A 24,310-nucleotide genomic window follows, 5' to 3' on the forward strand; every position below is an offset into this window, starting at 1 on the left:
TGTACCTAGCTAACTGTCCTATCACCGTCCCTCTCTCTGTCCGGCTGATCATCCCGGTGGACTCAATTCTGATTTCCGTTATCAAGTCCACGCTTCGTTGTGCATATCGTATGTGACACTTGGAAACTCTCGGGAACGTTGTTGGTGGCACTGATTGATTTCTTCGTGTATATGAAATCCGTTGTTTCTTCGTCTGTTATTTCTGGCTTTATACTTTCGCCTATACTATTGTCTTCCTTTGTTCCCAACTGCTCTTTCAGGGTTCACAGTATATCGGCTATTCTTTATTGACAGGCTTGCCCCTGAGATTAAAAAAGAAGAACCAACAGGAAAAATACCACAAAGCCACCTGCACTTTATATCAGGTGGATTCTGATCATACTTCACTCTCCGCATCTGCACCTTTTACCTTCCAATATCTCCCTTCTCTATACCTCTACATCCATTACAATGGCCAGTTCAACCCAGTCTTTGTTCAGCCTTGACCCCGAACACGTATCATGCATCGGAGGGCGGACAGTAGTTACATGCAAGGGTTGCGCAGGGAATGCTCCTAGGTATACACCAGCCCCCGAACACCCTTTACCACTACATCCCAATACTAACATGATTCCTAGAGGAGCAATCTGCCTCAGCTGCAACGGTCGCGGCTTCAACGTCTTTGTCTGTGCACACTGCAACCCCGCAGCTGCAGCTGCCGCAGCCAGAGCAACGGCGAACCCCACAGCTGCATCTGCAGAAACACCTGGATCCTCGGCACCGTCATCCCCGGGCTCGCTAAGTCGCAGCTCATCTTCCTCGCATCCTTCACATCCCGATCCAAACGTCGCTCGGGCATATGCAAAATATGGGGATGGTCGTGATAGTACGAGCTGTGGGCGGATTGATAGCAACATGAATAAGCCGCGAAATCCCTGATCTGTGATGCTGGTTATACGCGCGAAGGGTATCGGATACACCGAGAGTGGATCTGGGTATCTCATAGCTCGATAATCTCAGTCCGACAGCTTCGCAGGCTGTGGTTGCACACCGGCTTGATATAGACGGTGGTACCACTCCGGGTAAAGGAATCAGACTGCGGGTTATAGGGAGCGAAAGGAGTTTTGGGTCTAGTTTCATGAAACATACGTGATATGGTGGCCACCTGGTTGTGGCTTCGCCCTTGGGATCCTTTTGTCTTTTGACGTCATTTTTCTTTTCCGTCTCGTTGTTCCAATTTGGTTGATCTACTCGGGTTGATCCAGTATCCTTTTCGTCTTTTTGTCTTTTCATGGTGAATGTACTGGATACTACCATATCATGCACATACCATGCTGTCTGTATACGAGGGACAGCTACTTTTTTTCGGCTTATGGACATTTTGACTCTTAAAATCTTGACATCTTCATATTATGCATAGAATATATGCTCTAAACCTAGATCTTAGAAAAGTTGACGAAAAGGATGTCGAAAAAGGCCAAGAGAAGTGCCCTACAACTTCCACGAGAAGCATTAAAATCGCAAGGAAACAGTGTAATATGACAGATATTCACCTATGGTCTATGATTAGTTAAAAGGCAGAGATATAAAATCTTACTATGCTATACGCTTGATAGCTCAACTTCGTCTTATATAAATATACGATTATAGACCCAGTCCCCTAGTTCTAATAGGGGCTTCTGACGGTCTTCCTCTATCTCTGTATACAACTAGGGTTTGCACCTATAAAGTGCCAGGATTCAGCAGTGTTATAGACTGGGAGACTGGTGGTGCCTTGGATGAGAAGCGATATACTGTATTTTGTGGTGTCTACTGTGTAGTACGAAGCTCATCCTACACCCCATAAAGCCATAAAACTGTTCGCTCGCCATCTAGTAATTCAGGTACGATTGAGTTGCCAAATATATGGACTCGACGGGGGGTTCTCAATGATAGTGAGGCTACTAACTCAAACCTCCTATAGTTTCGGGGTATCGGTGTGAAGAGTTGCCATCGCCCTATGAAGCCGGTCAGCACTCCAGGCCCAAAAGGTGAAGGAAAGCGATACTCACGGGTACCGAGAACCTTCGATTTGAGTTTTCTCCACCAGAGTCCGGATCTCTTGCACCTCCTGATCACTCAAATGAAGGATTGCAGAGGCCGCATTTTCGTCCATTCTGGCGGGCGACTTCGTACCTGGGATGGGGATGATATCTGGACCTTGCGCGAGAAGCCACGCAAGAGCAACCTGTGCCGGGGTGCTTCGATTAGTACGGGCAACATTTTCCAATGCCTGCAATAGCTTTGAGATACTCGGGAAGTTCTTCTCTGAGTACCTTGGGTACACACGGCGTATATCACCTTCAGGGATGTCTGTGTAAGATCGGAACTGGCCGGCTAGGACACCACGTCCAATAGGGCTGTAGGCAACGACGGTCACACCCAGCTCGCGACAGGTCTTCAAGATCTCTGAAAATTCGATGTCTAGTGCAAAGAGACTGTATTCCATTTGCAGAGCGGAAATGGGGTGAACGGCATGCGCTCGACGCAGTGTGGCTGCTGAAACCTCTGACAGGCCGAGATAGCGAATTTTCCCCTCTCTGAAAGCTCCCAACGTCAACAACCATTTAGTTATATGTTGGTTATGTGGGTTTTGAGGTTGGTTTGGCCTACTTCTTCAGCTCTACCATAGCTTCAATGGTCTTTTCAATAGGTGTTACCCCATCTACCCGATGGCAGTAGTAGAGGTCAATAGTGTCTACTCCGAGTCTCTGAAGGCTCTTTGCACATGCAGCCTTAACGTACTCCGGATCCGACCGAAAAGTGTACTTTCCTCCTCGCTGCCACTGGAGAGCAAACTTGGTCGCCAGGAAAATGTCATCGCGCTTTCCAGATCGCTTGAACCATTCACCAGCGACATCCTCGGAGTTGCCATAGACATCAGCCAGGTCCCAGAAGCGTAGTCCTGCAGAATGTGCATGCCCCAGAAGAGCTACTCTGTCGTCGACGGTACCAGCTGGTCCGTAGAATCCGCTGACGCTCCCGAACCCGAACCCGACGGCAGAGACCTGGGGGCCATCTCTACCTAAAGTGCGCAAGGGAGTATGCATTTTGAGGGAAGCACCTAAAGATTTTGGAAGAGAAGGAAAGAGTAAAGAGGTTGTGTCGCTGAAAATTAAGTGTCCAGAGTTTTATAGCAGATGCTGACTATATATAGTAAGCACTATTCCCCTTCGGTTTCCCGACAATGGCTTAGGACGTCAGGTTGAGTCAAACTCCGTTTACAATTTTTATAAAGAAACGTGAGAGCTATAAGTATCAAGGTTATCAAGAATTTAGATCATATGTTTATTTGAATTTACCTAGGTAACTAATATAATGTTGCTGGCTATACATAGAAAGGTTGTCAGTATACATCGTCGAGTGATAGACCCAGCGTAACACCGAGAAGAAAGAGGTTTCTCCCAATTTTTAAGCTACTCATAATTAGTTACGAAGTAGGTGCAGTTATTTATATGTCTTTTGAGATGTCTTCCTACATATCAACCAGTGATTCTTTTATAGTGTTGCCAAAACACTAAGAATGGGGGGAAATATCTAGCATGGAGATCCAAAGAAGACATCAGAGTATAATCCTAAATAAAATGTCTTTAATATCATCTGGAGCCAAATCGATCAGATCACTAAAGTCCTAGATCCAGGATAGAGGTGACTGTTCTTTGTAACTAGTATCTCAGTTACAAATATAAGGAATTTCGTTTCTACCAGGTACGGGTATTATCAAAGGCCTTGTTTGACCATTTGACCATTTACCTGTTTGACTGTTTGAATGGTTTCTACTCCATCATCTTCTATCTGATCTTTTTATCTGTTCACCTTTTCATCTTGCATCTGATCACCTTGCATCTATCTTCTGTCCTTCAAATTTCAAACCCATGGCAGATAATCCTGTCCTCTGAGACATGACAATCATCGACAGTCCATTCCTAACTGAGTGTACTTAGCTGCTCCGGATAGACAGCGAGAACGACACTCTGCTCATACGACGACAGGACGAACAAAGTGAGTTGAATCTCAGCCTCATAATCTCCGGGGCTTTTATTTATTAGTCTCAAATTCATTTGCGTTTTCATAGCCCACACATACTTTTCACCGTTAACTTCTAGCTGTGCTCAACTCCTTTTCTGTATCTCGCTGTCTGACTGACCTCACCTTGAGTTCCAGTACTATCCTCACTCTGGTGACAACTCTTCTGTCTTAGTTGCACGCAATCTGATACATCTACTCTTCTTCTTTCCATTGAGCTTCTTCTTTTCTTCAAATTCCCGCCACCGAGCCTCAGAATCTCCCATACCACCGCAACCTATCTCTCAAACCCAGCTCTCTCAGCGAGAAACGCAGCTTGCACCTTGCACCTTGCATCTTTACAACCCTTCACTGCCCTCTTTGGCAGCACCCGACTACCACCATGACTGAATCTGTGAGACCTTGGTCTGCTTGGTTCACCAGTGCTACAAAGCCATACCTCAAGATTAAGGAACTTCGCCCCGCCGAATCTCGCCCAAAGATTGCCACCCAACCGAAGAAAACTACATTTTCTTGTCGAGAGGAATACACTGTCCGAGTTGGGTTCTCACTGATTTTCGAACACGAATATGCTACCCAACAAACCGTGGACACCGAAAGAAAAGAGCGCAAGGAAATTCGGACACTCATGAAAATGTTCACGCTTCCTTCAAACAATCGATTTCATTTCGCCTATATCAAAATTCCTGAAAGTTTTGTCTTCAAGGAGAATGACAATTTCGACATCAGACCATTCCATGCCAGATCAAACAGCCTCTCCGAGGTGCGTGCGGTGATTATTGAAAAACACCACCTCTGCCCTAATGGATGGGCCACCGCTCGTATGTCCCAATCGTGGAATCCTGAAACATCACCGTTCATTTCCTCGCACTATACGCCTCTTCTATTGACCGAAAACACATCGCTCATTGAGGTGGAACGACATCCTTCCCAAGACGTCCTTTTGAAACAGCATCTGAGCCCTAGGCCATTCGAACAGCAAATCAATGCAATGTTCCAACTTTACAAGCACCGTGAGTCATTAAAGGAGTTGTGGCAAATGCTACTCTCCGGCAGCTTCAAACATTTCCATCCAATGAATCTCTATGGGAAATTGCGCCAGGACTTGTTTGAAGGCTTTAAAGAGCGGCTTCTACGATTTTCGAAGTTCAACAGTCGCCAACTGGAGGCTTTCCAACATCTACATGAGCTCCCCGGTCCATTTGCCTTGATCCAAGGGCCACCAGGAACTGGGAAGACTTACTGGTTGCTGCGGTGTTTGCTGCCGTTTGTGAATGAAAATATCGAAACTGACACGAAGCACCAACTGCTCATCGTAATCCCAACAAATGACGGCGTTTGTCGAACAGCAAAAGATATGCATGAGGCTTGCCTCGGCATGTTTGAATGTCGCAGAGGAACAAAACAGGTCGCTGTCGTCCGTGTGCAGCACCTTCCGGGGAGTGACCCAAGCTCATACTCCCCACAAGATCCCTTGGAGATTCTAAACAGCATGATTTTCACAGAAGCAGTTTTAAATTTCCGATTTAGCCCTGCTTATAAGAGCCATTCGCATTCTTTGCGGGCTAATTCCAATGTCGAACTGACATATGCGCACTGGATGTTACGGATTTCGGGTATCATCCCAGAGGCTGGGAGCGAGCCGGTCGCCAAGTATCGGTCATTCCGCGAATCGTTTGAGATGTTCCGAAACAGGATTTTTCTCGACGAGGAGAGGCGGATGAAGCTATGTCGTGACACTGACACACTTCTCCGCGCTGCACTTCAGATGGCAGATGTGATTGTTTGCACACCCTTTACAGCCGGCCACCCCACAATTGTGAGTGCCATTAAGCCAGCTGTAGTTGGAATAGATGAAGCTGCAAAGAACACAGAGCCAGAAATGTGGCCAATTTTCTCCAACTACCACTCAAGTCCTATTCTGATGGTGGGCGACCACTACCAGCTAGGGCCCACGGTCACCTCGGGTTCGGAGACAAACCCGTTTGTCTATCAACTACGGCTCTCGTTGTTCAAGAGATTGATTAATGGTCAGAATGCGTCAATCATGCTAGAAGTCCAACACCGGATGCATCCCGATATCTCCAAGCTCGTGAATCGGAATTTCTACCAAGGTAGACTTACGGATCACGAAAGCACAAGCAACGAGACTGCATCGTTCCTACGCAACTTCAACAAAAATCGCTTTGGGGTGGAAACCAATCTGCTCTTCGTGGATGTTTGTCCAAGCGAAGTCGAAATATCAAACTACTCCAAGAAAAATGAAGCTCACGCGTCGGTTGCTGTTGCGTTGTGCAAAGAGCTGCTTGGTTTGAAGAAGTTCTCATCTAAGGATATCATTATCCTTGTTCCATATGAGGCGCAGTTCCGAACTTACTTAAAGTTTCTCGCACTTGATCATCGGAATGACCCTTCCCTCGGCCTTGACAAACTGCCTGTGAAGAAAATCGACTCCTTCCAGGGCGGAGAGAGTCCGATTGTGATCTTTGATATGACAGTCACCACCCATGCCGGATTCCTCGATGACAAAACCCGCTTGAATGTTGCACTCAGCCGAGCTAGGAATGCGCTGTACGTTGTGGGAAACATTGAGGCCATGCGATCGAGCATTTGGAGCGACGAGTACGAACGGAGATACGCAACGTTGATACGGATCCTAGACCATATTTCAAAGGCCAAGCTGTGCGTGCGGGACTTGGAACTGGGCCAATCTGCTAAAAAGCAAGCTTCCGCAAGGAGATCCATCGCTCGTTCTCGAACGAGTGATCGCGGTGTGGCTCCGCGTGGGAGATCGGGGTCTGGCATCACTGCGGTGGACACGGACACTGCTTCACATAGATAGTATAGAATATCACTCATTGTCTCTCACTCAGGTGGATAAGCTCTAAGTTGATTTTTGAAAATTAATTCATTTGTTTCAATACAAAGTCTGTTCCTCTTTCCCGAGTAGGGATAGACCAAGTACTTGGTCTTTCCGGGGATTTCTTTGAAATTCGTGATTCAATCGTGTCACTATGCTCCTTAAACAACAATCTCATTCAACCACTGTAAACTCAGCCCAGTTAAGGGTTCCAAGTGGAGCTAAGAACTAGTTCGGTTACTCCGATAGTGGACATCCGCTGGATATGGCCCCGATAGAATGAGCACTAGAATAAAAATGATGAGGCCTTTTCAATAAAGATCATAGGATATCAAATAGATTTCAAAACACCCAGATGGCACTGGTGCAAATATATACAGAATAGAAATCTCCGGGTATATAATATCATTCATCCAGCATCGGGAGCTCTCCAATATCGTCAAATAGCCGAGCAATTCCCTCGAAAGAATAATCTGGTAAGCCGAAACCATAAGCCCATTCCTACATGGTCAGTAAATCTTAGGGAAACGGGATGAGAATACATACAGGTATTTCAAATGCTTGTCCCGCCTCGGAAGGGGGAGCTTCATCCTCCCCAGGTTGCTGCGAGGCTCCAGATGCTCGGAAGTCCCTGATGTACTGCCTGATGATTTCAACCGACTTTCGGGCTATTACAGACTCATCCATGGCTTCCAAGATCTCCACGCCCATTTCCACAGATCGCAATAAAGGCATAGTTTCAGCGCACATGCCGAGTTTAGACATTGGAAGGAGGAGTGTCGACGTAGCGAACATTACGTAGGTTGTGTTATACCACCTAATCAAATTAGTAAGGCAATAACACTAAGCGAAGAAACGTACCAGCAGCGGAAAAATGTGTGCACTCGGTAAAGGTCATGAACCACTTGGAGAGTTTTCATCGCCGAGTCCAAACACTTGTCAAAAGTTTGGTCCAATTCATTTGGAGAATGTCGGAGTTTGCGCGAAAAGTGGCTTAAGAAAGGCCGGAAGAGCAACATTTTGACATTATAGTACCCTACACTAGTTAGTACGAGGCCGAGAAGTCCCCTAGGGATAACTTACTAATTCCCAACACAAGCCGTTGTCTTCGTGCCCACCTCGGGTCGCGCAGGGCACTACTAGACGGTCTATATCCACCAATATCGGGTTTGATCATCTCGGGAAGCCTCGCTAGCCAGCGATCCATTTCCATTTCAATCTGCAGAGCAAGTTGTAACTTGTCCTGTAATGAGATGCGAGAGTGGTAGATCTGGACAGATACTTGTCGAATGATCTGCGCAAAGTCAATCATCCATGGGATGATGGCAAATTCAGAATCATCGCGTGGTGGAATGCTGCGGTTGTGATATTCATCCATTCCAAGGGTGTCCGGTCGTCCAATCGAAAAGCTCATCTCACTAATTGATCAGTACATAGTACCAATGATGATGCATAATGGACTTACATTTCTAAAGAGAAGAGACCCCTGTTACCTCGTCAGAGTTAAAGAATTATATCGGAACACAGACTTTCGACTTACCACCAAGTCTTTGAGATCCAGCCAGAACGCTGCGTGGAGTCTCCTGGACATGAAATCTCTCGATTAAAGCCAGCAGAAAGACATGTCCGTACTGCGAGGCCAAGATACATGTAGGCCACTGTTTGGTTAGATTTTGAATAGAAAACTGGGATAAAGACTCACAATTCGGATTCAGTTCATTTTGACAAACTTTAGCCTGCTAAAGTTAGCATGCGAGCCACATATCGAGAAATACCCACACACCATCATATAAAGACACTGAACAGTTTCAAGATCGTTTGAAAACCGCAGGTGGTTCAGGTATACCTGCGCTTCCGCAAATAGCTTTCGGCTCCATTCAAACCGACCCAAGCCAGCTAGCGTACCTTCATCCCATACACGCACCAAAGCCCCAAGCGAGAGAACACTGAGGTACAAAGCGACAAAACTCGGTTCAGGCGTGTGTGATCGGTTAAACCAAAGATCATTAGCACGCGCGAAAAAGTCCTCCTTATCAACAAACGGATGGACGAAGTGAATGCCCTCAAAATATCCATTCATAAAGATATGAGCCTGGTCGAAATAGTAATTTGACTGTTCAACCGACAAGGTCTGCCCCGGTTCAGCGGTGCATGTAGGAGAGAAGCTTGGGTTAGGGGGCGTTGGGATGATCGAGTAATCAGCTGCGCGAGAACAGGGCTCTTCTTGGCCTTTTGGCTCACGCTCTTTCTTCAAATGACCAATGATTGCAGCCAAGGACGTACTACCGTGGAATTCAATGCCGTTGGTGTGGTTGGATTCTTTAATCACGTCGTCTGCAATTTCTACAGATCCTTCGCGGGTCTCGGATATCTTTGAAACCTCCCGTGGCATAGAAGCATTGCGCATAGAGCATAGCGTTTCAGCTGCTGGTGGGATGGGACCTCCAGGGGAGGTTTTGGCCTCCGTAGCACGAAGCTTCAAGGTCAGCTCTTCCACCTTCCTCTCGAGTTCGGCGACATAACTATGCATATTAGCAAGCATAATGAATATGCGGAGTAATTGACATACTTTGCAGACCGGTTACTTTCACGCTCTCGGTAAGTTCCCTGATATACGCAATCCAGGCCGCTTTCTGTATTTGTCAGAGAAATGTGCTACGCTTATAATTTTGTCACTCACTTTTACAGTGTAAACATGGATATCGCTCATTGCACTTATACTTCTTCAGCCTGCACCTGTCACAAGCTTGAGTCGCACGCGGCCGTTTGGTGCGCTTAGCGGCTGGCTGATCGACTTCAGGCCGCTGGATCGGAGACCGGGGATTCTGCATCATCCAGACATTCCCTAATGGGGCCCAGACGATATAGCGATGTTGAGCGTTGCGCTTACATTCTTCCACGACAATTATGTGAGGCCGGAAATTCCGGACCGGCTCCACAACACGTGACCGGGGAAGTGCCGGGATTAATTCAGGGAATCAATTCGCGGGGTCCGGGGTTGATCGTCTTTCAAATTTTGAGAAATTTGTTCCAAACAGAACTTTGGTTTGCTGGTGATTCATTATGGCTGTTATATACAATCGGTTCAATCGTAATATTGACGCGCGTCGCAGCCAAGTCCACTTTGGACTGCTCATATATTTCCTCTAGCGCGTTGTCCAGGACTGCATGCTGGAACGCCTAGTGTTCTAGAGATGATGATTACGATGCCCCAAGCTTTAAAGCTCTCCTGGAGATGAATAGGATGGGATTCTCGACATATGAGGGAAGGCTTCGAGCGGAGAATCCCTCGGAATATCCGAGTTCTCACAAAAATAAAGAGCTGAAGCTTAGAAATCCACGCCACCTTTTTGGGATACGGGTTTTTGCCCAGCAAACAATCAATCGCCTGCTAATTCATGTTATAATGTATGCATGGATGATATATAGTTTGATCTTTGAGAGTGTTTAGAGTATAAGTTGAGGCATGTTGGGGTTGTACTAACTATATATATATAGTAGATCAACTATCATAAAGGGCTGGCCTCTACTCCGTACAATCATCTTCTATCAGGGCAAAAACACAGAAATGAAGCGAGAGCCTATTCCTCTTTATTCTTTGGGAACCATGTCTACATTTTGTTTTGCAGTTTTATACCCAAATTATTAGCCCTTGGGCTTGGCCCCGGCACATCCCACATGCCCAAAAGCCGTAGACACGATGACAATCCCAAACTCTGCATTTCGGGATTTCCGACAGATATCCCCAGATCTTGACATGAAGCCAAACTGATAAATGTGTTTCCGGACCGGATTGGCCAGAAGCCCCAACTTGCCAGAGCGGATAAGGAATTTCCCATCCCCACGCTCGTGGGGAACTCCGATGTGGGGCCGCAGGTTGCTATAACACTATTTGGACATTTCTTCTTCTCTCTTGATTTATTTCCTTATATCATTATTTACTATGTCCAACAATGCATTGGAAAAGCCCACAGGCGAGTACCGCCAGTACCTGCCTGACCTCAACCTCCAGCGCTTCCAGGTGATGTGCCAGCAGGATGCCCACGAGTACGCGCACGAATTTAAAACCGGACATCAGCCACCCTGGCTGCATGCGCTGTATATGCATTGGTTAGAGCTATTACAGGAGCCTTTCAAAGGCGTGACCACCGATGGTATGAACTAAACTAAAAGGATACCAGAATGCTTCTAACATCTATAGGGAACGTCCGCCCTGGTCTATTCACATTACAAGAAGAAGACGTCCCAATTCAACAAATTGTAGATGCAACAGAAGCTGTAACCGCCTTGTTGGACGATAAGCAAAAAGAAGCTATCAATTACCACATCGACTCACCACAATGGCGCACATGGTCGAACCCGGAGTTCCTGCTCGCGCACAAGGGGATTCGGCTTGATGAAGTCAACACTCAGACCCGGGATGCAGTGATGAAAGTCCTCAAGACAACCCTATCACCAGAAGGCTATGAAAAGGCCGTCAGTGCAATGCGCATCAACCACTTCCTCGGCGAGCTAGTCAAGTCACCAGCAGTGATGAACGAATTCTCCTACAACTTCGTCCTCTTCGGCCGCCCATCAACTACCCGTCCCTGGGGCTGGTCATTCTACGGCCACCATCTGTGCCTAAACATCTTCCTGTACAAAGGGCAGATCATAGCGTCGCCGTGGTTCACAGGCGCAGAACCAAACGAAATCGATTCCGGCCCGCACGCCGGCACACGCATCATGCAGATCGAGGAGAAGCTCGGTTTGCAGTTAATGCAGTCGCTCTCGGCGGAGCTGCAGGCTTCAGCTCGTGTCTTTGCCCACATGAAGGATCCGGCCATGCCGCCCGGTCGCTGGAATAAGGATGACCAGCGCCATCTGTGCGGCGCGTACCGTGATAACCGTGAGGTGCCGTACGAGGGTATCCTCGCGTCGACTTTTAATGCCGCGCAGAAGGAGCTCATGTATGGAATCCTGGAGCAATATCTGCTTTACCTGCCGGCCAAATCGCGCGCTATGAAGATTGATCAGGTGCGCGCGCACGAAGCGGAGACGTACTTTTGTTGGATTGGAGGGTATGGTGATGAGGATCCATTCTATTACCGCATTCAGAATCCAGTGATTCTTGTTGAGTTCGATCACCACTCCGGTGTGTTTTTGAATAATGAGGAGCCGAAGAAATTTCACATTCACACTCTGCTTCGCACGCCGAACGGGGGTGACTATGGTCAGGCGCTGCGGCCACAGATTCCGGCCATTGAGGGATTGAATGGGAAAGAGATTGTCTGGTAGGTCGACTCAGCCTATTGGAGGGAATGTACTGTATGAGATGAATGATGAGACTTCTATGGCATTTTTCTACCTATCTTTAGATGTGTTTATTACTGATGGTCTTGTGTAAGGTCACAAACACGATCCACGAAGATATGACTCTATCCATGATAAACCCAACTTTTGGCTGTAGATACACATGCCCGCAGAGATATATTTTATTCAAATCGTTATCCATATTAGTTGTCCCTACCATAGCCCGGAAGGAGAAAAGAAGTATACAGCCCCAACGCCCAGCACGAAATCAAAAGATAGAAAAGCGTCAACAACCTGCAACCACCGAAATAGTAGAATTATGAGAAGTCGTCAAGGACCGGTAATACTTAGATAGGCCTGCTTCCTCTGTTTGCGTAATGCGTGATTCGTCCAGGTGTCATGAATGCTACACAGGGCGCTATCAAGGGACTCGAAGCTCATCATGATCAGGGATCAACTCGTACCCACCCTCGGAGGGTAAGATCTTAGCAGCCACAATAACCACGGCTGCGCAGAAAACACTGAGGCACCAGCTAGTAGTGCAAAGGATCCAGGACTGGCCAAGTTTCCAGCCGACGAAGAACCGGTCCTCGTTATCAAATAGATATGCCTGTAAGCCAAATCATTAGAGTCATCTTGGGCCCAAGTATAGGAATATCATCAACCCACCACTATCGACATGCCGGCTGCCTGCACAATGGCAGACAGACCAACCATCAAACTAAGAACACTCCACCCATTTTCGCGCAGCCGTTTGCCGCCAGATAAGATGACCAGGTATGAGACCACACCCATGCCCTGCAGAACAACAGCAAAGGACATCAAAAACCCGACGGAGCGCCACATGGAGCAGAAGTATCGGTCTTCGCCGTGGCACTCGTCGCCTTGTGGGAAGCTCTCGCAGGTATCGGTGAGGGAGGAGCAGCGGCGATGAAGGCCGTAATAGTAATCGATCTCGGGCTATAGGTTCATAGTGTTAGCGTGAGCTTGTCGGTGGTGGATAAACGTCGTACCTTTTCGCTATGGTAGCTGACCCATTTTGGAATGACGATCGAGGATACTGTCAAGGAAAACGCTGGGGGAGTTCGTCAGTAAATTCAGAGGCCTAAACTGGTCACTGAGAGTTGCCTACAGGCCAGAAATATCACCAGCGTCCCGATGTAGACTATCGTCTTTGTGAGGAATCCTGTGTAGTTCCGATCAGTACCGCGAGGCACTAGGCGGAAGTCCATCGCTGCGGGGATGCGATGGCGTGAGATGTTCACGATGTTTGGTGACAGCCCTGCACATCGAGTGTAGAGCAGTGATATTATGAGAAGTCTCAATAGACCCCCAAGCAAGACGCAGAAAATAGAAGATGTAACGTAACCTTGGAAGGGATGGGATAGATGTACTAGACGGGTGGGGCCTAATCGCGCCAGATAAGAGACAGGCCCCTGGGATCACGCGGGAGTTTAGGAACGTTTAACGTAGATAACAAAGGGTTATATCGTTTGGTCGCAATAAATCGCTCTGTGCAACCCATCCAAATGTATCAGAATGTGGTTTTGCATTTCCCCGCAGAGAATCAAGAGTAGGCCAAGTAGGCCAAGCCGATTGACGTCAATGCGTTCGTCAATGCGCTCTGCACCTATCGTAGCATCTAATCCAATCATACACCTCCTGTGACCCTCCGGGCGGTGACCTTGGCAGGTCACGTGCCTGTCCTGTCTTTTAGCGTAGTCTAGCTAGTCAGAATGTCATTCATTCTTCCCCTTCTGAGCTTTCCTGCTACACCTCCATTCTACATAATATATAACATATCGTAAATAAGACAGCATTGAATTCTTATATATAGTGAAGTGTAAAGAATCCACAAAAACCACCAATATTCTACGGTATAGACCAGGACAAATCTTTCGAGTCATCGGGGGCAATAATGTCTCGGAGACAGCCCTTCGGAACAGACATCATCATTAGAACTAAGAGCAAGATACAGTCATAATGTACACGACGGCATATGCCATAAACAAAATCATGACGCAAAAGACCGACCCGAATGAATACATGCGGATCTAAAGGAAGCATCAAGATGACCACCAGAGAACAGAAAAACGCCAGCCGAATACATGCCGTAAAAAAAAAAAGAATTGCGCCAGGAATTGTCACTGTCATTGCACTTGCACTTCATTCCGGACGCTTTTGTTGGAGCATAGCGCGGAAATCATCGTTGCTCTTTTTCGGTTTGCTCTCGCCATCGGGCGTCGTGTCCATTTTGTCACTGGCTGGATTAGCCGCAGATTGTTTCTGACCGGGAGGTGCGATTTGTCGTTTCATCCCAAGACCACCCTTCCGAGCGCCAGGCTGCTGCGGACGTCGAATCGGCCCAGTAGGTTGTAGGTTCGTCTTCTTCGTTTTACTTTCGTTCTTGACGGATTGCCCCCGGTCTGTTTTGACTTCCGATTGCGAATTCAACATCTCTCGAACTGTGCCGATATGGAGGGGGCGTCCAGCGGTGATCTCCTTCCCTTCGAGCGCCAACGCAGCTTTGCCGGCATCCTGAATATCGACATATTCCACAATAGCACCTTGATGTTCTGGACGCAAATTGATCGCGACTAAACGCCCATATGGTTCGACAAGGGTACGGATGCGGGCCTGATTGACAGTATCGGGAACGTTCATCAAAGCAAGTGTGCGCTGTGCATGGTCACCAACCGGCACTTCAAGACCACGGACACCGTAGTCCGCCGGGTGTGATGCAACTCGAGAGATGATGACTTGGTTACCACGTCGAGTGTTGGTGGTAGCAATTTCAACATGAAGAGCACGTGACTTGAACACTTGGTCATTCATTGCGACAGCGTCATTGGCAGCATCCTTGGTAGAGAAAGTAACAAAACCAAACCCTCTACTAGCACCGTTCACCTTTCGCTCAATCAAGACCTTTTCGATTTCACCGAATTTGGAAAATAGTTCTTTCAGGTCTTTTTCACTGGCGTCCCAGGCAACGTTTGAAACATAAATTTCTCGTCCTTCGTATCTCGGACCACTGCGGGCAGTTTTTTGTCCGGGATCGGATATCTTAACACTGAGCCTCGTACCATCTTCGAACCGCATTCCATGAAGCTCTGTTGCATGGTGGGCAGCACTGGAGGTATCAAACTGCAAGTAGCAGAAGCGTCTGGAAGTGTCAAACTTGAGAGAAGGCATTCGAACTTCGAGTACCTCGCCATACTGCTAAAGTCAGCGATGTCACAAAGCCTAGGGGTGAAGCACTTACCTTGTTGAAAAGGTTGCGGAAGTAGTCCTCATCCGCAGTCGGCGGGTAATTGGTGATCCAAAGTGTCGTCTGTGACCCAATTTTCACGTCGATGATGTTATCAGTGTCGTTGAAGCGCTTTTGGTCACGAGTGACAGCGGCAAGAGCGTCTTCCTTGGTTTCGAACTCGATGATCGCAACCTCAGAGTCTTTCTCGTCTCTACGGAGCATTTTGATAGTGTTGATGGTACCGATCTGTTTAGTCAGCTAAGTCGTCCCGATAGTAATAGGGGCGAGGCACTTACATGACGGAAGAATCGGCGCACGAGATCCTCAGTGGTGCCTTTAGGCAAGTTCGTGACGATAACGGTCGCATTCTCTCGATCCCGTGGAGGAGGAGCGGGAACCTCTGCCAGTGCCTCTTCGTTGCGGACCTTTTTGGTTTCCGGCATCTCATCCTTTTCGTCTTCGCGTTTTCTCTTTTCAGGCGAAGGGACTGCCTCCACTGCGGCCTCCCACTGTTGTTGCTGCTGTTGCTGTGCTGCAGCTGCCTCTCGCGCTTCCCTCTCTCTTCGGGCAGTGACAGCTCGCATTGCTTTCCGAGTCTCAATCACGGCCAGCTGGAGCTCATCTGAGTCCTCATAGTCCTCGCAATGAGTAACGTATGTCTGAACAATCTTGTCAGGCCAGTCTAGATCTGTTCTCTTGATCGCTTGTTTGAGCACGGCAGTAGCAAAGCTCGGGTTGGGGGTTCGGCGCGCTGCATCGACTGTTGCCTCGCCTTGCACAAATTTGCTCCAGCAAATCAGCTCCCATTCGTAGTAGGCGAGCCAGAATTCATAGCTACTGCCACGGCGAGTCACTAAACCCTTGAAGGTCTCTCGCGCGCTGTCCCAGCTGCCACTTTCACTGAGGAAACGGATATAAATTCGCTCAAGACGGAAAAGAGGATCGCCCTGATACGCCGGGCCGTACTTCTTTTCGCCCAATTCTTGCACGCTCTCGATTGCCGAGCGAATGCCAACTTCTGCGACATCAAGATCTTCGTCGGTTGAGTCAGACAAAAAGGCGCGTCGGCGAAGGTAACTGCACCAGGTGACGTGAACCTTCAAGACTTCTTCCAAACCACCAGCATCAAGCAGTCCAGTGCTAGTCGCCTTGTGCTTGATACTCGAAATCTTGTTGAACGACTGGCTCTCTCTTTCCGAGCTTAGCAGATACTGGGACCACAGGTTTCCAGACCATGGACAATGACGCGTGGCACGGTCTAGGGTAGAGATTGTCGTGGTAGAGGCGCGGCGATGAAGAGATTCGCCGATCAAAAACATGACATAGTCTTCCCAAAGCGATACATCGGTGGGGGAAGTGCAGAACGGCGCGCTGATAGATGGCATTCACCAAGTCGAAGCTGAAATCCCCTCGTTTCCGGCGGTTGCGCGTCAATTCCCAATCAATGTACTCGGAGTAAACAGTCCATTCGAGGGTACGATCGCCAGACTCTTGCGCTTTGGCCAGGCGGTGTTCGAATTCCTCTCGTGCATTGTAGAGAGCCTTTGGCTCAGCTGCGCGGGCAACAGTCTCAGACATGATCTCCTCATACTTGCTGTTGCAATAAGTCGAAATGAAGCTTGAAAACTTTTGGAAGGTCTGGTCCCAAGTGGCATGGGGAGTTTGCAGACGATGGCCGTAGAGTCCATGAAGATGGTTGATCTTTTCTTGGGAAGGTGCGCGAGCGATGTCCTGAGCATAGAGATCCAAAAGGCGATCCCAGACCAAGTGGCTGTTGTTGATTCTCCATTTGGTAGCGTCTGCGCCCCGCTGCCACACCTCCACGACCGAATCCCACGTGAACACCTCGCGCCCAACCATGCGATCCTCTTCGGTCCATTGAAGAGAACTGGCTTCGCCATGAGCGGAATTGTAGAGGTAAAGAACCCATTCGCCGTAGATATTCCATAGTTTTGTGCTGCCAAACTCCTCTTCGACGGATCGCTGGCAGAGTTCTAGAACAGCAATGCGCCCGTCGACATCTTGAGCTAACATACTCTCATCCTGAATCCATTCGGCCCAAAGATCTTCTCCCATGGCGAAAAGCTTGTCCATTTCTTCACGTGCCGTTTTCAAATCGTTTAGTAGATCATAGCGCCGTGGATCACCGTGGACATCTGGGTTATTCGGTGGGTAGACGTGGTTGACAAATCCTGCATGCAGCAATCCGATAAATTGCACGTGCGCGTCATGCGTGTGGGGGTTGAGCGAAATTTGATGAAAAAGTTCGGTCGCCAACCGTTGCGCATCTGGGTCAAGCGAAGTCGCGGCGTAGGTCCGCTTCGCGGGCCCGTCGCGCCCATCCGACATGGCGATTTCAAAGGACATCCGAGAGGTAGGGGTGTTGTGGGTGATAGAATTGACGTGTGGGTGAATCGTAGATGGAGATAACTGATGCTCGTAGGATTCAGTACTCCGGAGCATAGTTGTCGGTGTTGGACGTTGGGGCTGGTGGTGCTGCATCGACGCGAGATCCGCCAAAGTGTCCATTCCCGGCGTGGATGGTTGTCTTGAGGATACTTCAGTCGGAGAAGTCCCATTTCCCCCACTGGGTCCTGGCGAAGATTCTCCAGTAGGAGCGTACACCTGCTGTGCGAGAGGTGAAGAAGTCTTGCCCTTTCTTCTGGAGCCTGTTCGAGTTCTCTCAATAGCTTTGTGGGGGGACGGCCCTGCAGAGGTGGCCGGTGCGTTGTTCGACGTAGGACCAGGCACGGGCGTCGAATTTCCAGACTTAGGATTCGAGTCCGGTGAAAGAAGCGAATTGATGTCCATGTTTGGATACAGCTTTGGGAACGCGATGGGATACCGGGAATTACCGTAATGGATGCCCAGGTGCTTTTCAACTAGAGATCCAGATCATACGACAGTCTTGATGTACCTCAACACGTCCATTCCTGCATCGGCCGGTCGTATCTAGATCCCACCTCGTTGTTCCTCCGGCAAATGACGTAGATTTACACTTGCGCAGCTGCTTCTGGTGGGTGGCTAAGAATCTAAAGGAATGCCTGAAAGGAGCGAGAGCCCTTTAATCGAGAGGGCAAGCTGGAATCTCAGAGATCGCAGGTATTGGAAAAGGATAGAAACGACAGGCTGATGGCCTGGGAAGGGAAGGGAGGGATGAAGGAAGACGACGAAAAAGAGAGAGAAGAACTGAAAGAGGGAAAGATGAGGGCTAGTGGATACTGTGGAGATGGTTGGGAAGAAGAAACAATGTCGCGAGAATGAGGTTCGAATATGACCATCAAAGATACGAAATCATCTCCATCTGTAGATAAGCCTGTTCTTGCTCTATCGACTCGTGCAGTCGCAAGTCGCATCTCTTGAAGCTATTCTGATCGATCAACTTCAAGGTGCCTCAGGCTCCGGTATCCCGCACAGACCACAAGTGCAGGGAACCTTTCACCTTTTTTCCCGACGTGAACTTCTGACAACAACATCTCAACAGCCACAATGGTCTATCGCTCAGGGCAATTGGTCCGGACAGGTATATTATATTCATAAATCTTATGCTTGGTCTCTCTACTGACTTACTTCCCACCTTTAGCTGCCCGGACCGTCTCCTTCGTCCCTCGCCGAACACTGACCTCGACTGCTATCCGTTACGCTTTGAACGATGTCGAAAGCAAAAAGCCGACCGGTTTGTTTTCTTCCTTGAAGAGCATGTTCACGGGGGGTTCCAGCCAAAAACCCAAAGTCGCCCACCGACCCTCGGCCCCTAAGAAGGAAGAAGGTGGTTTAGGAACCTCCATCTTCGGTTCCGACTTCACCGCACCAACATCCGGTCCCATGCCGTCCCGGCCAGCGGGTGAACAACAAAAAGAGGGCATCTCCGGAAAGCTGGAGGACCGCGACTTGAGTCGCCTGCAAGTGGGACTGGGTCCCGACCCCAAGGCCCAGCTGCGATGGGAGAGGAAGATGGCTGTCCGCGAGGTCCGGAAACGAGGCCGTGTACCGACAAAGGTGCAAATTAAGCGCACAGAGCGCGAATCGCTTTCCAAATCTCACTGGTTCAAGACGTCGCTGAAGAAGCTGGGTCCTCTGGCCCGCCAAATCGCCGGCAAGAATATCGACGAAGCCATCCTCCAGATGCGCTTCAGCAACAAAAAGGCCGCTAAGGACGTGCTGGAACATCTGGAACACGCAAAGAACGTCGCCATTGTCCGTGCCGGCATGGGCCTTGGGGCCTCTAACTCCGAACCAACCAAACCCATTACTGTCATTCTCAAGACTGGCGAGCGGCAGAAAATTGCCAACCCCTCTGACATCTACATCCAGGAGGCCTGGGTCAACCGTGGACCCTATGGATATGAGATGGATCACCGCGCTCGTGGTCAGATCAACCGCATGCGCCCCCCTACCACAAGTCTCTCAGTCCTGTTGAAGGAAGAGAAGACTCGTATCCGCGAGTGGGAGGACCGTGAGGCCAAGGCCCAGCGGGAGCGCAGGTCTCAGCTCTGGACACAACTGCCGGATCGCAAGATCTCTGCGCAGAACCAGTACTACAGCTGGTGATCGATGCTTTGGCGTTTGTATTATTTATATTTAGATCTTTCGCGTGGACAGTGGTTTTTCATTAACCGATTGGAGGCGACAATTGCATTTGTGAGAAGTCGCTCTCATCTTTCTTGAGTAAGAGCGACTCATGTACAATACTGAATCAATTTCTTGGATATCAAACCATTGAGACCGGCTGTTCTCCTCTTAATATTTATCAAACCCCGCAGCCATGTCAGTTATAAACTTGTTGCAATCCTCGAAATTGACAATCCGAATCATGCGGGCCCTACGATGACTGCGACTCTGGCTGCGACGGGGCCCCCTTTTCCACAAAAACGAGCACAGGGATCACTGCACCAGTCGCCAAGGCAAAGCGGCGATGGCCCACAACTTCCAGAATGCTAGTGATGGCACCTGAGTGAGCCGTTAACGAAATGTACGTACTGTCATCGTGGGCAAATATATCGTTCAAAAGACAACGAAGCCGATCGTTGCGATGCTCGTTCGACTCTCGGACATTAGGATCCCACAACTTGTCTTCCTCGGAGAATTCTGCTTCAAACCGGTACGCCGGGTACTCTTCTGCGATTTCCGAAGCTGTTGAGCGACGGTCACAGGTGTGCTGGCCCATCGTCTCACGGAGAAGCTAGTCCGGTTAGGTATTGTACGTTCTGTAGTCGAAATCGAACATACCTCTTTAATGGTCGGCTTAAAAGGATACGTGTCAGGGATCGCAAGACCCTGAAACGTAATCTGGGCCGTTTCAAGGCACCGGTTCAAGGGGCTCACGTAGTAGGACTCGGGTGACGGGATGCCAGCCTCGATCTGCTGCTCCCAAGCTGCATGTGCGATTTGTGCCTGGCATCTGCCCTGTTCAGTAAGACGAGCATCGACCCAGTTGCTGTCCTCATCTCCGTCTTTGAGAGACCAGTAATCCTAGAGGTCTGATAAGCGTCTGGTTCATGGAGGGAATGCTCAACCACTTACGTCCCACTTCTTGGTGCCATACTTGCGCTCGGCGACGTTGTGGACCCCCTCGCCATGGCGTCCGAGAAAGAGGACTTTGAACTGTTTAGTCTCGCTGGCGTTCAGACGTTGAATGTGGGCGTTGAGACGCCGCCACTGGCTGTCAGTCTGTTCCACTCCGAGGTGCTCATCGTAGTGTTTTTCGATGAGTCCAAAGTTTGATTTCACCTTGTCAGATCATCAGACACTGGTTCGATGACTTTAACAAGGATATTGGGGTATCTTACGTAGTCGAAGGTGTCGGGGTCAGTGGCGGGGTCATCCTGGCGAAAATATCCCGTCACTGTAGTGAAGCGTAACAGGGGCGGGGAGTTCATAGTTTTGAAGTTGAAGCAAAGTACGAGTGTTGTTTTGAACTATCAGAGAACAAGGGAAAAGGGTTGGCGCGGGATTAGGGGTATTTAGGGCTGAGATGGTGGGGACGGCAAAAGATGCAACCTGAATTCATATCAGAATAGTTCACTATTTAGGTCATTTTTAGGGCAGTCGACTAGAAAACTCTCATGGAAATAACATAGTATAGTCAAAATATTTTTTTTTTGATTATGTATGAATATCAGTACCCATCCATTACGAGCTCCAAAAAGGAAGAGTAGTAGACATAGTCGGCAATATGCTCTCATGGGTTGAAGGAGGCAGATAAAAAGAAAGACAGAAAAATCAAAGGCAGTCAGAATTGCAATGGAAAATGGGGATTAGCTCTATCTATATCCATATGTACATACATTTAGTTCATTAAAAATTCATATCTAGTCCTGGAGGGCTAAAGTACTTATACTGTAACCTTCGGATTCTACCTTGGGAGCTGCATAGAAAGGCTGGAACACAGGCCTGATTTCGCCGGCAAACGGCCATCGAGGCTCTGGTATGAATGTCCAACCCCAGGCATCTACCAACTACCATACCTTTGGTTTCTATAACGGCGGACATCCGTACCTCGACGCCTTTTGTTGCTGCTGTTGAAACCACTTATAGTTGTACTTGCGTCTGCTAGATTATTACTCTGGACATACAGGGTTTGGTAGATATTAAATGAAAATGAACTCTTCTTAATTTCATCATCAGAGACCATTGTAATGTGACAAAAGATGCCACCTATGCATGCCCGTTGCAATTAAGTATTGTTCAGAACCAGCTCAGCCAATTATCAAAACTTTATCCATCCAGTGCGGAGCGCGATCCGGTTAATTCGAGAACAAGCGGGTCAGTCACAGGCACCAAGCGCTCCGCAGTCCACCCAGATATAATCCCTTCTTCGCAGACGCAATGTGTCGGCCAAACAGAGATAGACCTTTGTAGACCACGCCCTCCAACCCAGAGGCCAGAGACAGCGATGATTGCCAGGCACCAGAAAATGCCAAGGCAGTACTGGAAAGCAGGTGACCAACACTTTCAGCAACGGGCCGAACAAGGAGACCTTTTCCGCTGATGAGCAGTGACCGAATCTCGAGGTTATCCGGTGATCCGTTTCCAAAGAGATCTGGTGATCCACGCCGAGCCGGCGAGACCAATAGATCCTTTGGCACTGACTGCAAGCCAGAGAGTATTGCGAGTTGCTTGGCAAGACCATTTGAAACTCTCTTGTGATCCGGTCCAGGTACCTGGATCCCAGAGTTGCGTACAAGCGACGTGGAATGGCGCATTCCAAGGTTGCCAGCAACAGTGCCTGGCACCACGAAACTTTCCATCGTGCGGGTAGACCTTGTTCGGTGTACATCCAGACCTGGAGTGTGACGGACGCCAGTAGTTTGATGGTTCGCCGAGGATGTCATATTGACGTCGGTCCTCTCTGAACGTACAACACCAACCGACGAGGTTGAAACACGCCAGCGCAAGCTCGAGCTGCCAGACGGCAGCCCAGCTGCGTGAACCGGTCGAGGTGCGCTTGAACAGCATGGACCGTGGGGTTGCCCACTTCCTGTGTTCTTTGACATCCTCTCTTGGGTGAAGAGTCTCTCGTGTCCTGCGGATGAGTTGTTTGCGATGTTCTTGCCAGATAGGAGTATTTCGTGTCCTGCAGCCTGGCACTTCGCGGTGTTTCTGCTCGATAGTAGAGCGCTGTCTTGACTTGACGTGCTGTTGGAATCTGGCTTGCCAGATAGCAGAATAATGTCGTGTCCCGGCGGCGTACTCTTTTGAGTTTTCGTCCTGATAATCTGCTTGGTGATTGGTACTGCGACAGGCAGTCCCATAGATGGATCGAGCCAAGATGAGCTGCTTGTTGGTTGCCTGGTCGCCTTGACGGTTGGAAGTGCATGAGGTGAGTTGAATGATGTTTCGTGACCCGGCGAGTCCGAGTAGCGCGCCTCTGGAACCGGCACTTGGAGCATCGGTAGCCTCGGCCTTTCTTGGAGTGCGGCGTTCATAGGAACATCGCTGGCAGCGGCACGAGCAGCAGCCTTCTCCAGGCAGTTGCACTACTCGAACGTTAGCGTGCTCAGATGTTCAATATGAATGGAAAACTTACCCGCTTGTGCTGCTTCTTGTGCTTCTCACAAGCGCCATACTTCCGAGCCTTGATGTAGTTCTCCTTCTGTGCCTGGGAGCGAGGCTTCTGCTTCTTAGGCACATTTGCTGCGGCATTCATGTTCAAGTCAAGAACCATCTCCATGCCTCCTGGAGGGGGTGCCTCGGAGACAGACGTGTTCTCTGGGCTAGGGCGTGGAGAGATGCTCCCGCCAACATAATCTGACCAGCTTGGGGATGAGAAGCTGGTGTTGGAGTCCGACGACATATCCAAGTCAAGAGCAGTGGCATCGCAAAGGCGCTGCAGGTGCAGCGCAATCGCTGCCTCGCGGCGCTTCTCCTTGATAGTAGCAACGCGCGGGTCAGCGGCGGCCTGCGCCTCGACCAGATTCCGGAATGTGTTGCTGCTGTCATATGGGTTGTACCCCAAGAACGCAGCATCATCGAACAAAGGAGCAGCGGGGTCCTGCATGAAACCTCCATCCATTCCCATGAACTCTTCTTGTGGGAGATCATAGTTGGTCATGTCGAAGGAGGATTGCATGAAATCAGATGGGGAGGTGAAGATCCCATCTGCCTCATAAGGCAGGGCTAGGTCCTGAGGTGACACGGTGGTGGCAGTCGACTGGTCGTCGTAGCCAGAAGGGAGATCGAGGAATTGATCGAAGTCAACCCATTCATTGGAGCTTGTCGCATCCATATCAGAGAAGAATTGATCCGCAACAAAAGCCATTGGAAAAGAAAACGTAGCGTGGGTATCACTAGGGGTATCTATTTTGTATGAAAAGATGAGGAACACAAGTCAAAGAGAGAGGGGGCCGTGTAGTTAGGCCAAG

At 49.0% G+C, this 24,310-nt stretch overlaps 11 protein-coding genes across 11 annotated transcripts; 4 read left to right on the forward strand and 7 right to left on the reverse strand.

Moving 5' to 3' along the window:
• Window positions 1-450: 450 nt before the first annotated feature.
• On the forward strand, window positions 451-918 carry N7471_008259 (uncharacterized protein; the record flags this gene model as incomplete). Its single annotated transcript, XM_057280978.1, has 2 exons — window positions 451-557; window positions 618-918. 2 exons carry the CDS (start codon window positions 451-453, stop codon window positions 916-918), a joined length of 408 nt encoding a protein of 135 aa, XP_057135238.1.
• Window positions 919-979: 61 nt separating this feature from the next.
• Window positions 980-1,272, reverse strand: N7471_008260 (uncharacterized protein; the record flags this gene model as incomplete). Its single annotated transcript, XM_057280979.1, has 2 exons — window positions 980-1,075; window positions 1,129-1,272. The coding sequence occupies 2 exons, from the start codon at window positions 1,270-1,272 to the stop codon at window positions 980-982; spliced, it is 240 nt and encodes a 79-aa protein (XP_057135239.1).
• A 664-nt stretch (window positions 1,273-1,936) lies between these two features.
• N7471_008261 (uncharacterized protein) lies at window positions 1,937-3,068 on the reverse strand (the record flags this gene model as incomplete). The annotated part of the gene is made up of 3 exons (XM_057280980.1): window positions 1,937-1,976; window positions 2,031-2,558; window positions 2,632-3,068. The coding sequence occupies 3 exons, from the start codon at window positions 3,066-3,068 to the stop codon at window positions 1,937-1,939; spliced, it is 1,005 nt and encodes a 334-aa protein (XP_057135240.1).
• Window positions 3,069-4,426: 1,358 nt separating this feature from the next.
• On the forward strand, window positions 4,427-6,886 carry N7471_008262 (DEAD/DEAH box helicase; the record flags this gene model as incomplete). Its single annotated transcript, XM_057280981.1, has 1 exon — window positions 4,427-6,886. One exon carries the CDS (start codon window positions 4,427-4,429, stop codon window positions 6,884-6,886), a length of 2,460 nt encoding a protein of 819 aa, XP_057135241.1.
• A 399-nt stretch (window positions 6,887-7,285) lies between these two features.
• Window positions 7,286-9,763, reverse strand: N7471_008263 (Zn(II)2Cys6 transcription factor). The gene is made up of 10 exons (XM_057280982.1): window positions 9,585-9,763; window positions 9,474-9,537; window positions 8,688-9,426; window positions 8,607-8,640; window positions 8,445-8,562; window positions 8,370-8,390; window positions 7,988-8,322; window positions 7,766-7,940; window positions 7,451-7,721; window positions 7,286-7,405 (listed from the first exon to the last, which is right to left on the reverse strand). Exons 1-10 carry the CDS (start codon window positions 9,736-9,738, stop codon window positions 7,310-7,312), a joined length of 2,007 nt encoding a protein of 668 aa, XP_057135242.1. The 5' UTR covers window positions 9,739-9,763; the 3' UTR covers window positions 7,286-7,309.
• A 1,084-nt stretch (window positions 9,764-10,847) lies between these two features.
• Window positions 10,848-12,181, forward strand: N7471_008264 (DUF3500 domain-containing protein; the record flags this gene model as incomplete). The annotated part of the gene is made up of 2 exons (XM_057280983.1): window positions 10,848-11,058; window positions 11,106-12,181. 2 exons carry the CDS (start codon window positions 10,848-10,850, stop codon window positions 12,179-12,181), a joined length of 1,287 nt encoding a protein of 428 aa, XP_057135243.1.
• Window positions 12,182-12,392: 211 nt separating this feature from the next.
• N7471_008265 (uncharacterized protein) lies at window positions 12,393-13,747 on the reverse strand. Its single transcript, XM_057280984.1, has 4 exons — window positions 13,329-13,747; window positions 13,210-13,271; window positions 12,866-13,156; window positions 12,393-12,806 (listed from the first exon to the last, which is right to left on the reverse strand). The coding sequence occupies exons 1-4, from the start codon at window positions 13,426-13,428 to the stop codon at window positions 12,618-12,620; spliced, it is 642 nt and encodes a 213-aa protein (XP_057135244.1). The 5' UTR covers window positions 13,429-13,747; the 3' UTR covers window positions 12,393-12,617.
• Window positions 13,748-14,071: 324 nt separating this feature from the next.
• On the reverse strand, window positions 14,072-18,257 carry N7471_008266 (U6 snRNP complex subunit PRP24; the record flags this gene model as incomplete). Its single annotated transcript, XM_057280985.1, has 4 exons — window positions 14,072-15,415; window positions 15,459-15,692; window positions 15,743-16,657; window positions 16,680-18,257. The coding sequence occupies 4 exons, from the start codon at window positions 18,255-18,257 to the stop codon at window positions 14,363-14,365; spliced, it is 3,780 nt and encodes a 1,259-aa protein (XP_057135245.1). The 3' UTR covers window positions 14,072-14,362.
• Window positions 18,258-18,935: 678 nt separating this feature from the next.
• N7471_008267 (mitochondrial 54S ribosomal protein uL22m) lies at window positions 18,936-19,997 on the forward strand (the record flags this gene model as incomplete). The annotated part of the gene is made up of 2 exons (XM_057280986.1): window positions 18,936-18,969; window positions 19,030-19,997. The coding sequence occupies 2 exons, from the start codon at window positions 18,936-18,938 to the stop codon at window positions 19,995-19,997; spliced, it is 1,002 nt and encodes a 333-aa protein (XP_057135246.1).
• A 271-nt stretch (window positions 19,998-20,268) lies between these two features.
• N7471_008268 (histidine phosphatase family protein) lies at window positions 20,269-21,325 on the reverse strand (the record flags this gene model as incomplete). Its single annotated transcript, XM_057280987.1, has 4 exons — window positions 20,269-20,628; window positions 20,676-20,918; window positions 20,970-21,176; window positions 21,236-21,325. 4 exons carry the CDS (start codon window positions 21,323-21,325, stop codon window positions 20,269-20,271), a joined length of 900 nt encoding a protein of 299 aa, XP_057135247.1.
• Window positions 21,326-22,053: 728 nt separating this feature from the next.
• On the reverse strand, window positions 22,054-24,207 carry N7471_008269 (uncharacterized protein; the record flags this gene model as incomplete). Its single annotated transcript, XM_057280988.1, has 2 exons — window positions 22,054-23,425; window positions 23,476-24,207. 2 exons carry the CDS (start codon window positions 24,205-24,207, stop codon window positions 22,217-22,219), a joined length of 1,941 nt encoding a protein of 646 aa, XP_057135248.1. The 3' UTR covers window positions 22,054-22,216.
• Between the last annotated feature and the right edge of the window lie 103 nt (window positions 24,208-24,310).

Source organism: Penicillium samsonianum, assembly GCF_028829775.1.
Source record: "Penicillium samsonianum strain IBT 33392 chromosome Unknown utg000004l_segment0_segment0, whole genome shotgun sequence".
Taxonomy (NCBI): domain Eukaryota; kingdom Fungi; phylum Ascomycota; class Eurotiomycetes; order Eurotiales; family Aspergillaceae; genus Penicillium; species Penicillium samsonianum.

Excerpts from the sequence above, each read along its gene's own strand:
- N7471_008265 (XM_057280984.1), bottom strand. The coding sequence starts at position 13,428 with ATGGACTTCCGCCTAGTGCCTCGCGGTACTGATCGGAACTACACAGGA. Across the intron at positions 13,157-13,209 it reads TCAGCTACCATAGCGAAAAG|CCCGAGATCGATTACTATTA; the intron begins GTACGACGTTTA and ends ATGAACCTATAG. Across the intron at positions 12,807-12,865 it reads CAGCCGGCATGTCGATAGTG|GCATATCTATTTGATAACGA; the intron begins GTGGGTTGATGA and ends TTTGGCTTACAG.
- N7471_008263 (XM_057280982.1), bottom strand. The coding sequence starts at position 9,738 with ATGATGCAGAATCCCCGGTCTCCGATCCAGCGGCCTGAAGTCGATCAG. Across the intron at positions 8,641-8,687 it reads TTCAGTGTCTTTATATGATG|GCTAAAGTTTGTCAAAATGA; the intron begins GTGTGTGGGTAT and ends TAACTTTAGCAG. Across the intron at positions 8,391-8,444 it reads TGGATCTCAAAGACTTGGTG|GGGTCTCTTCTCTTTAGAAA; the intron begins GTAAGTCGAAAG and ends ACGAGGTAACAG.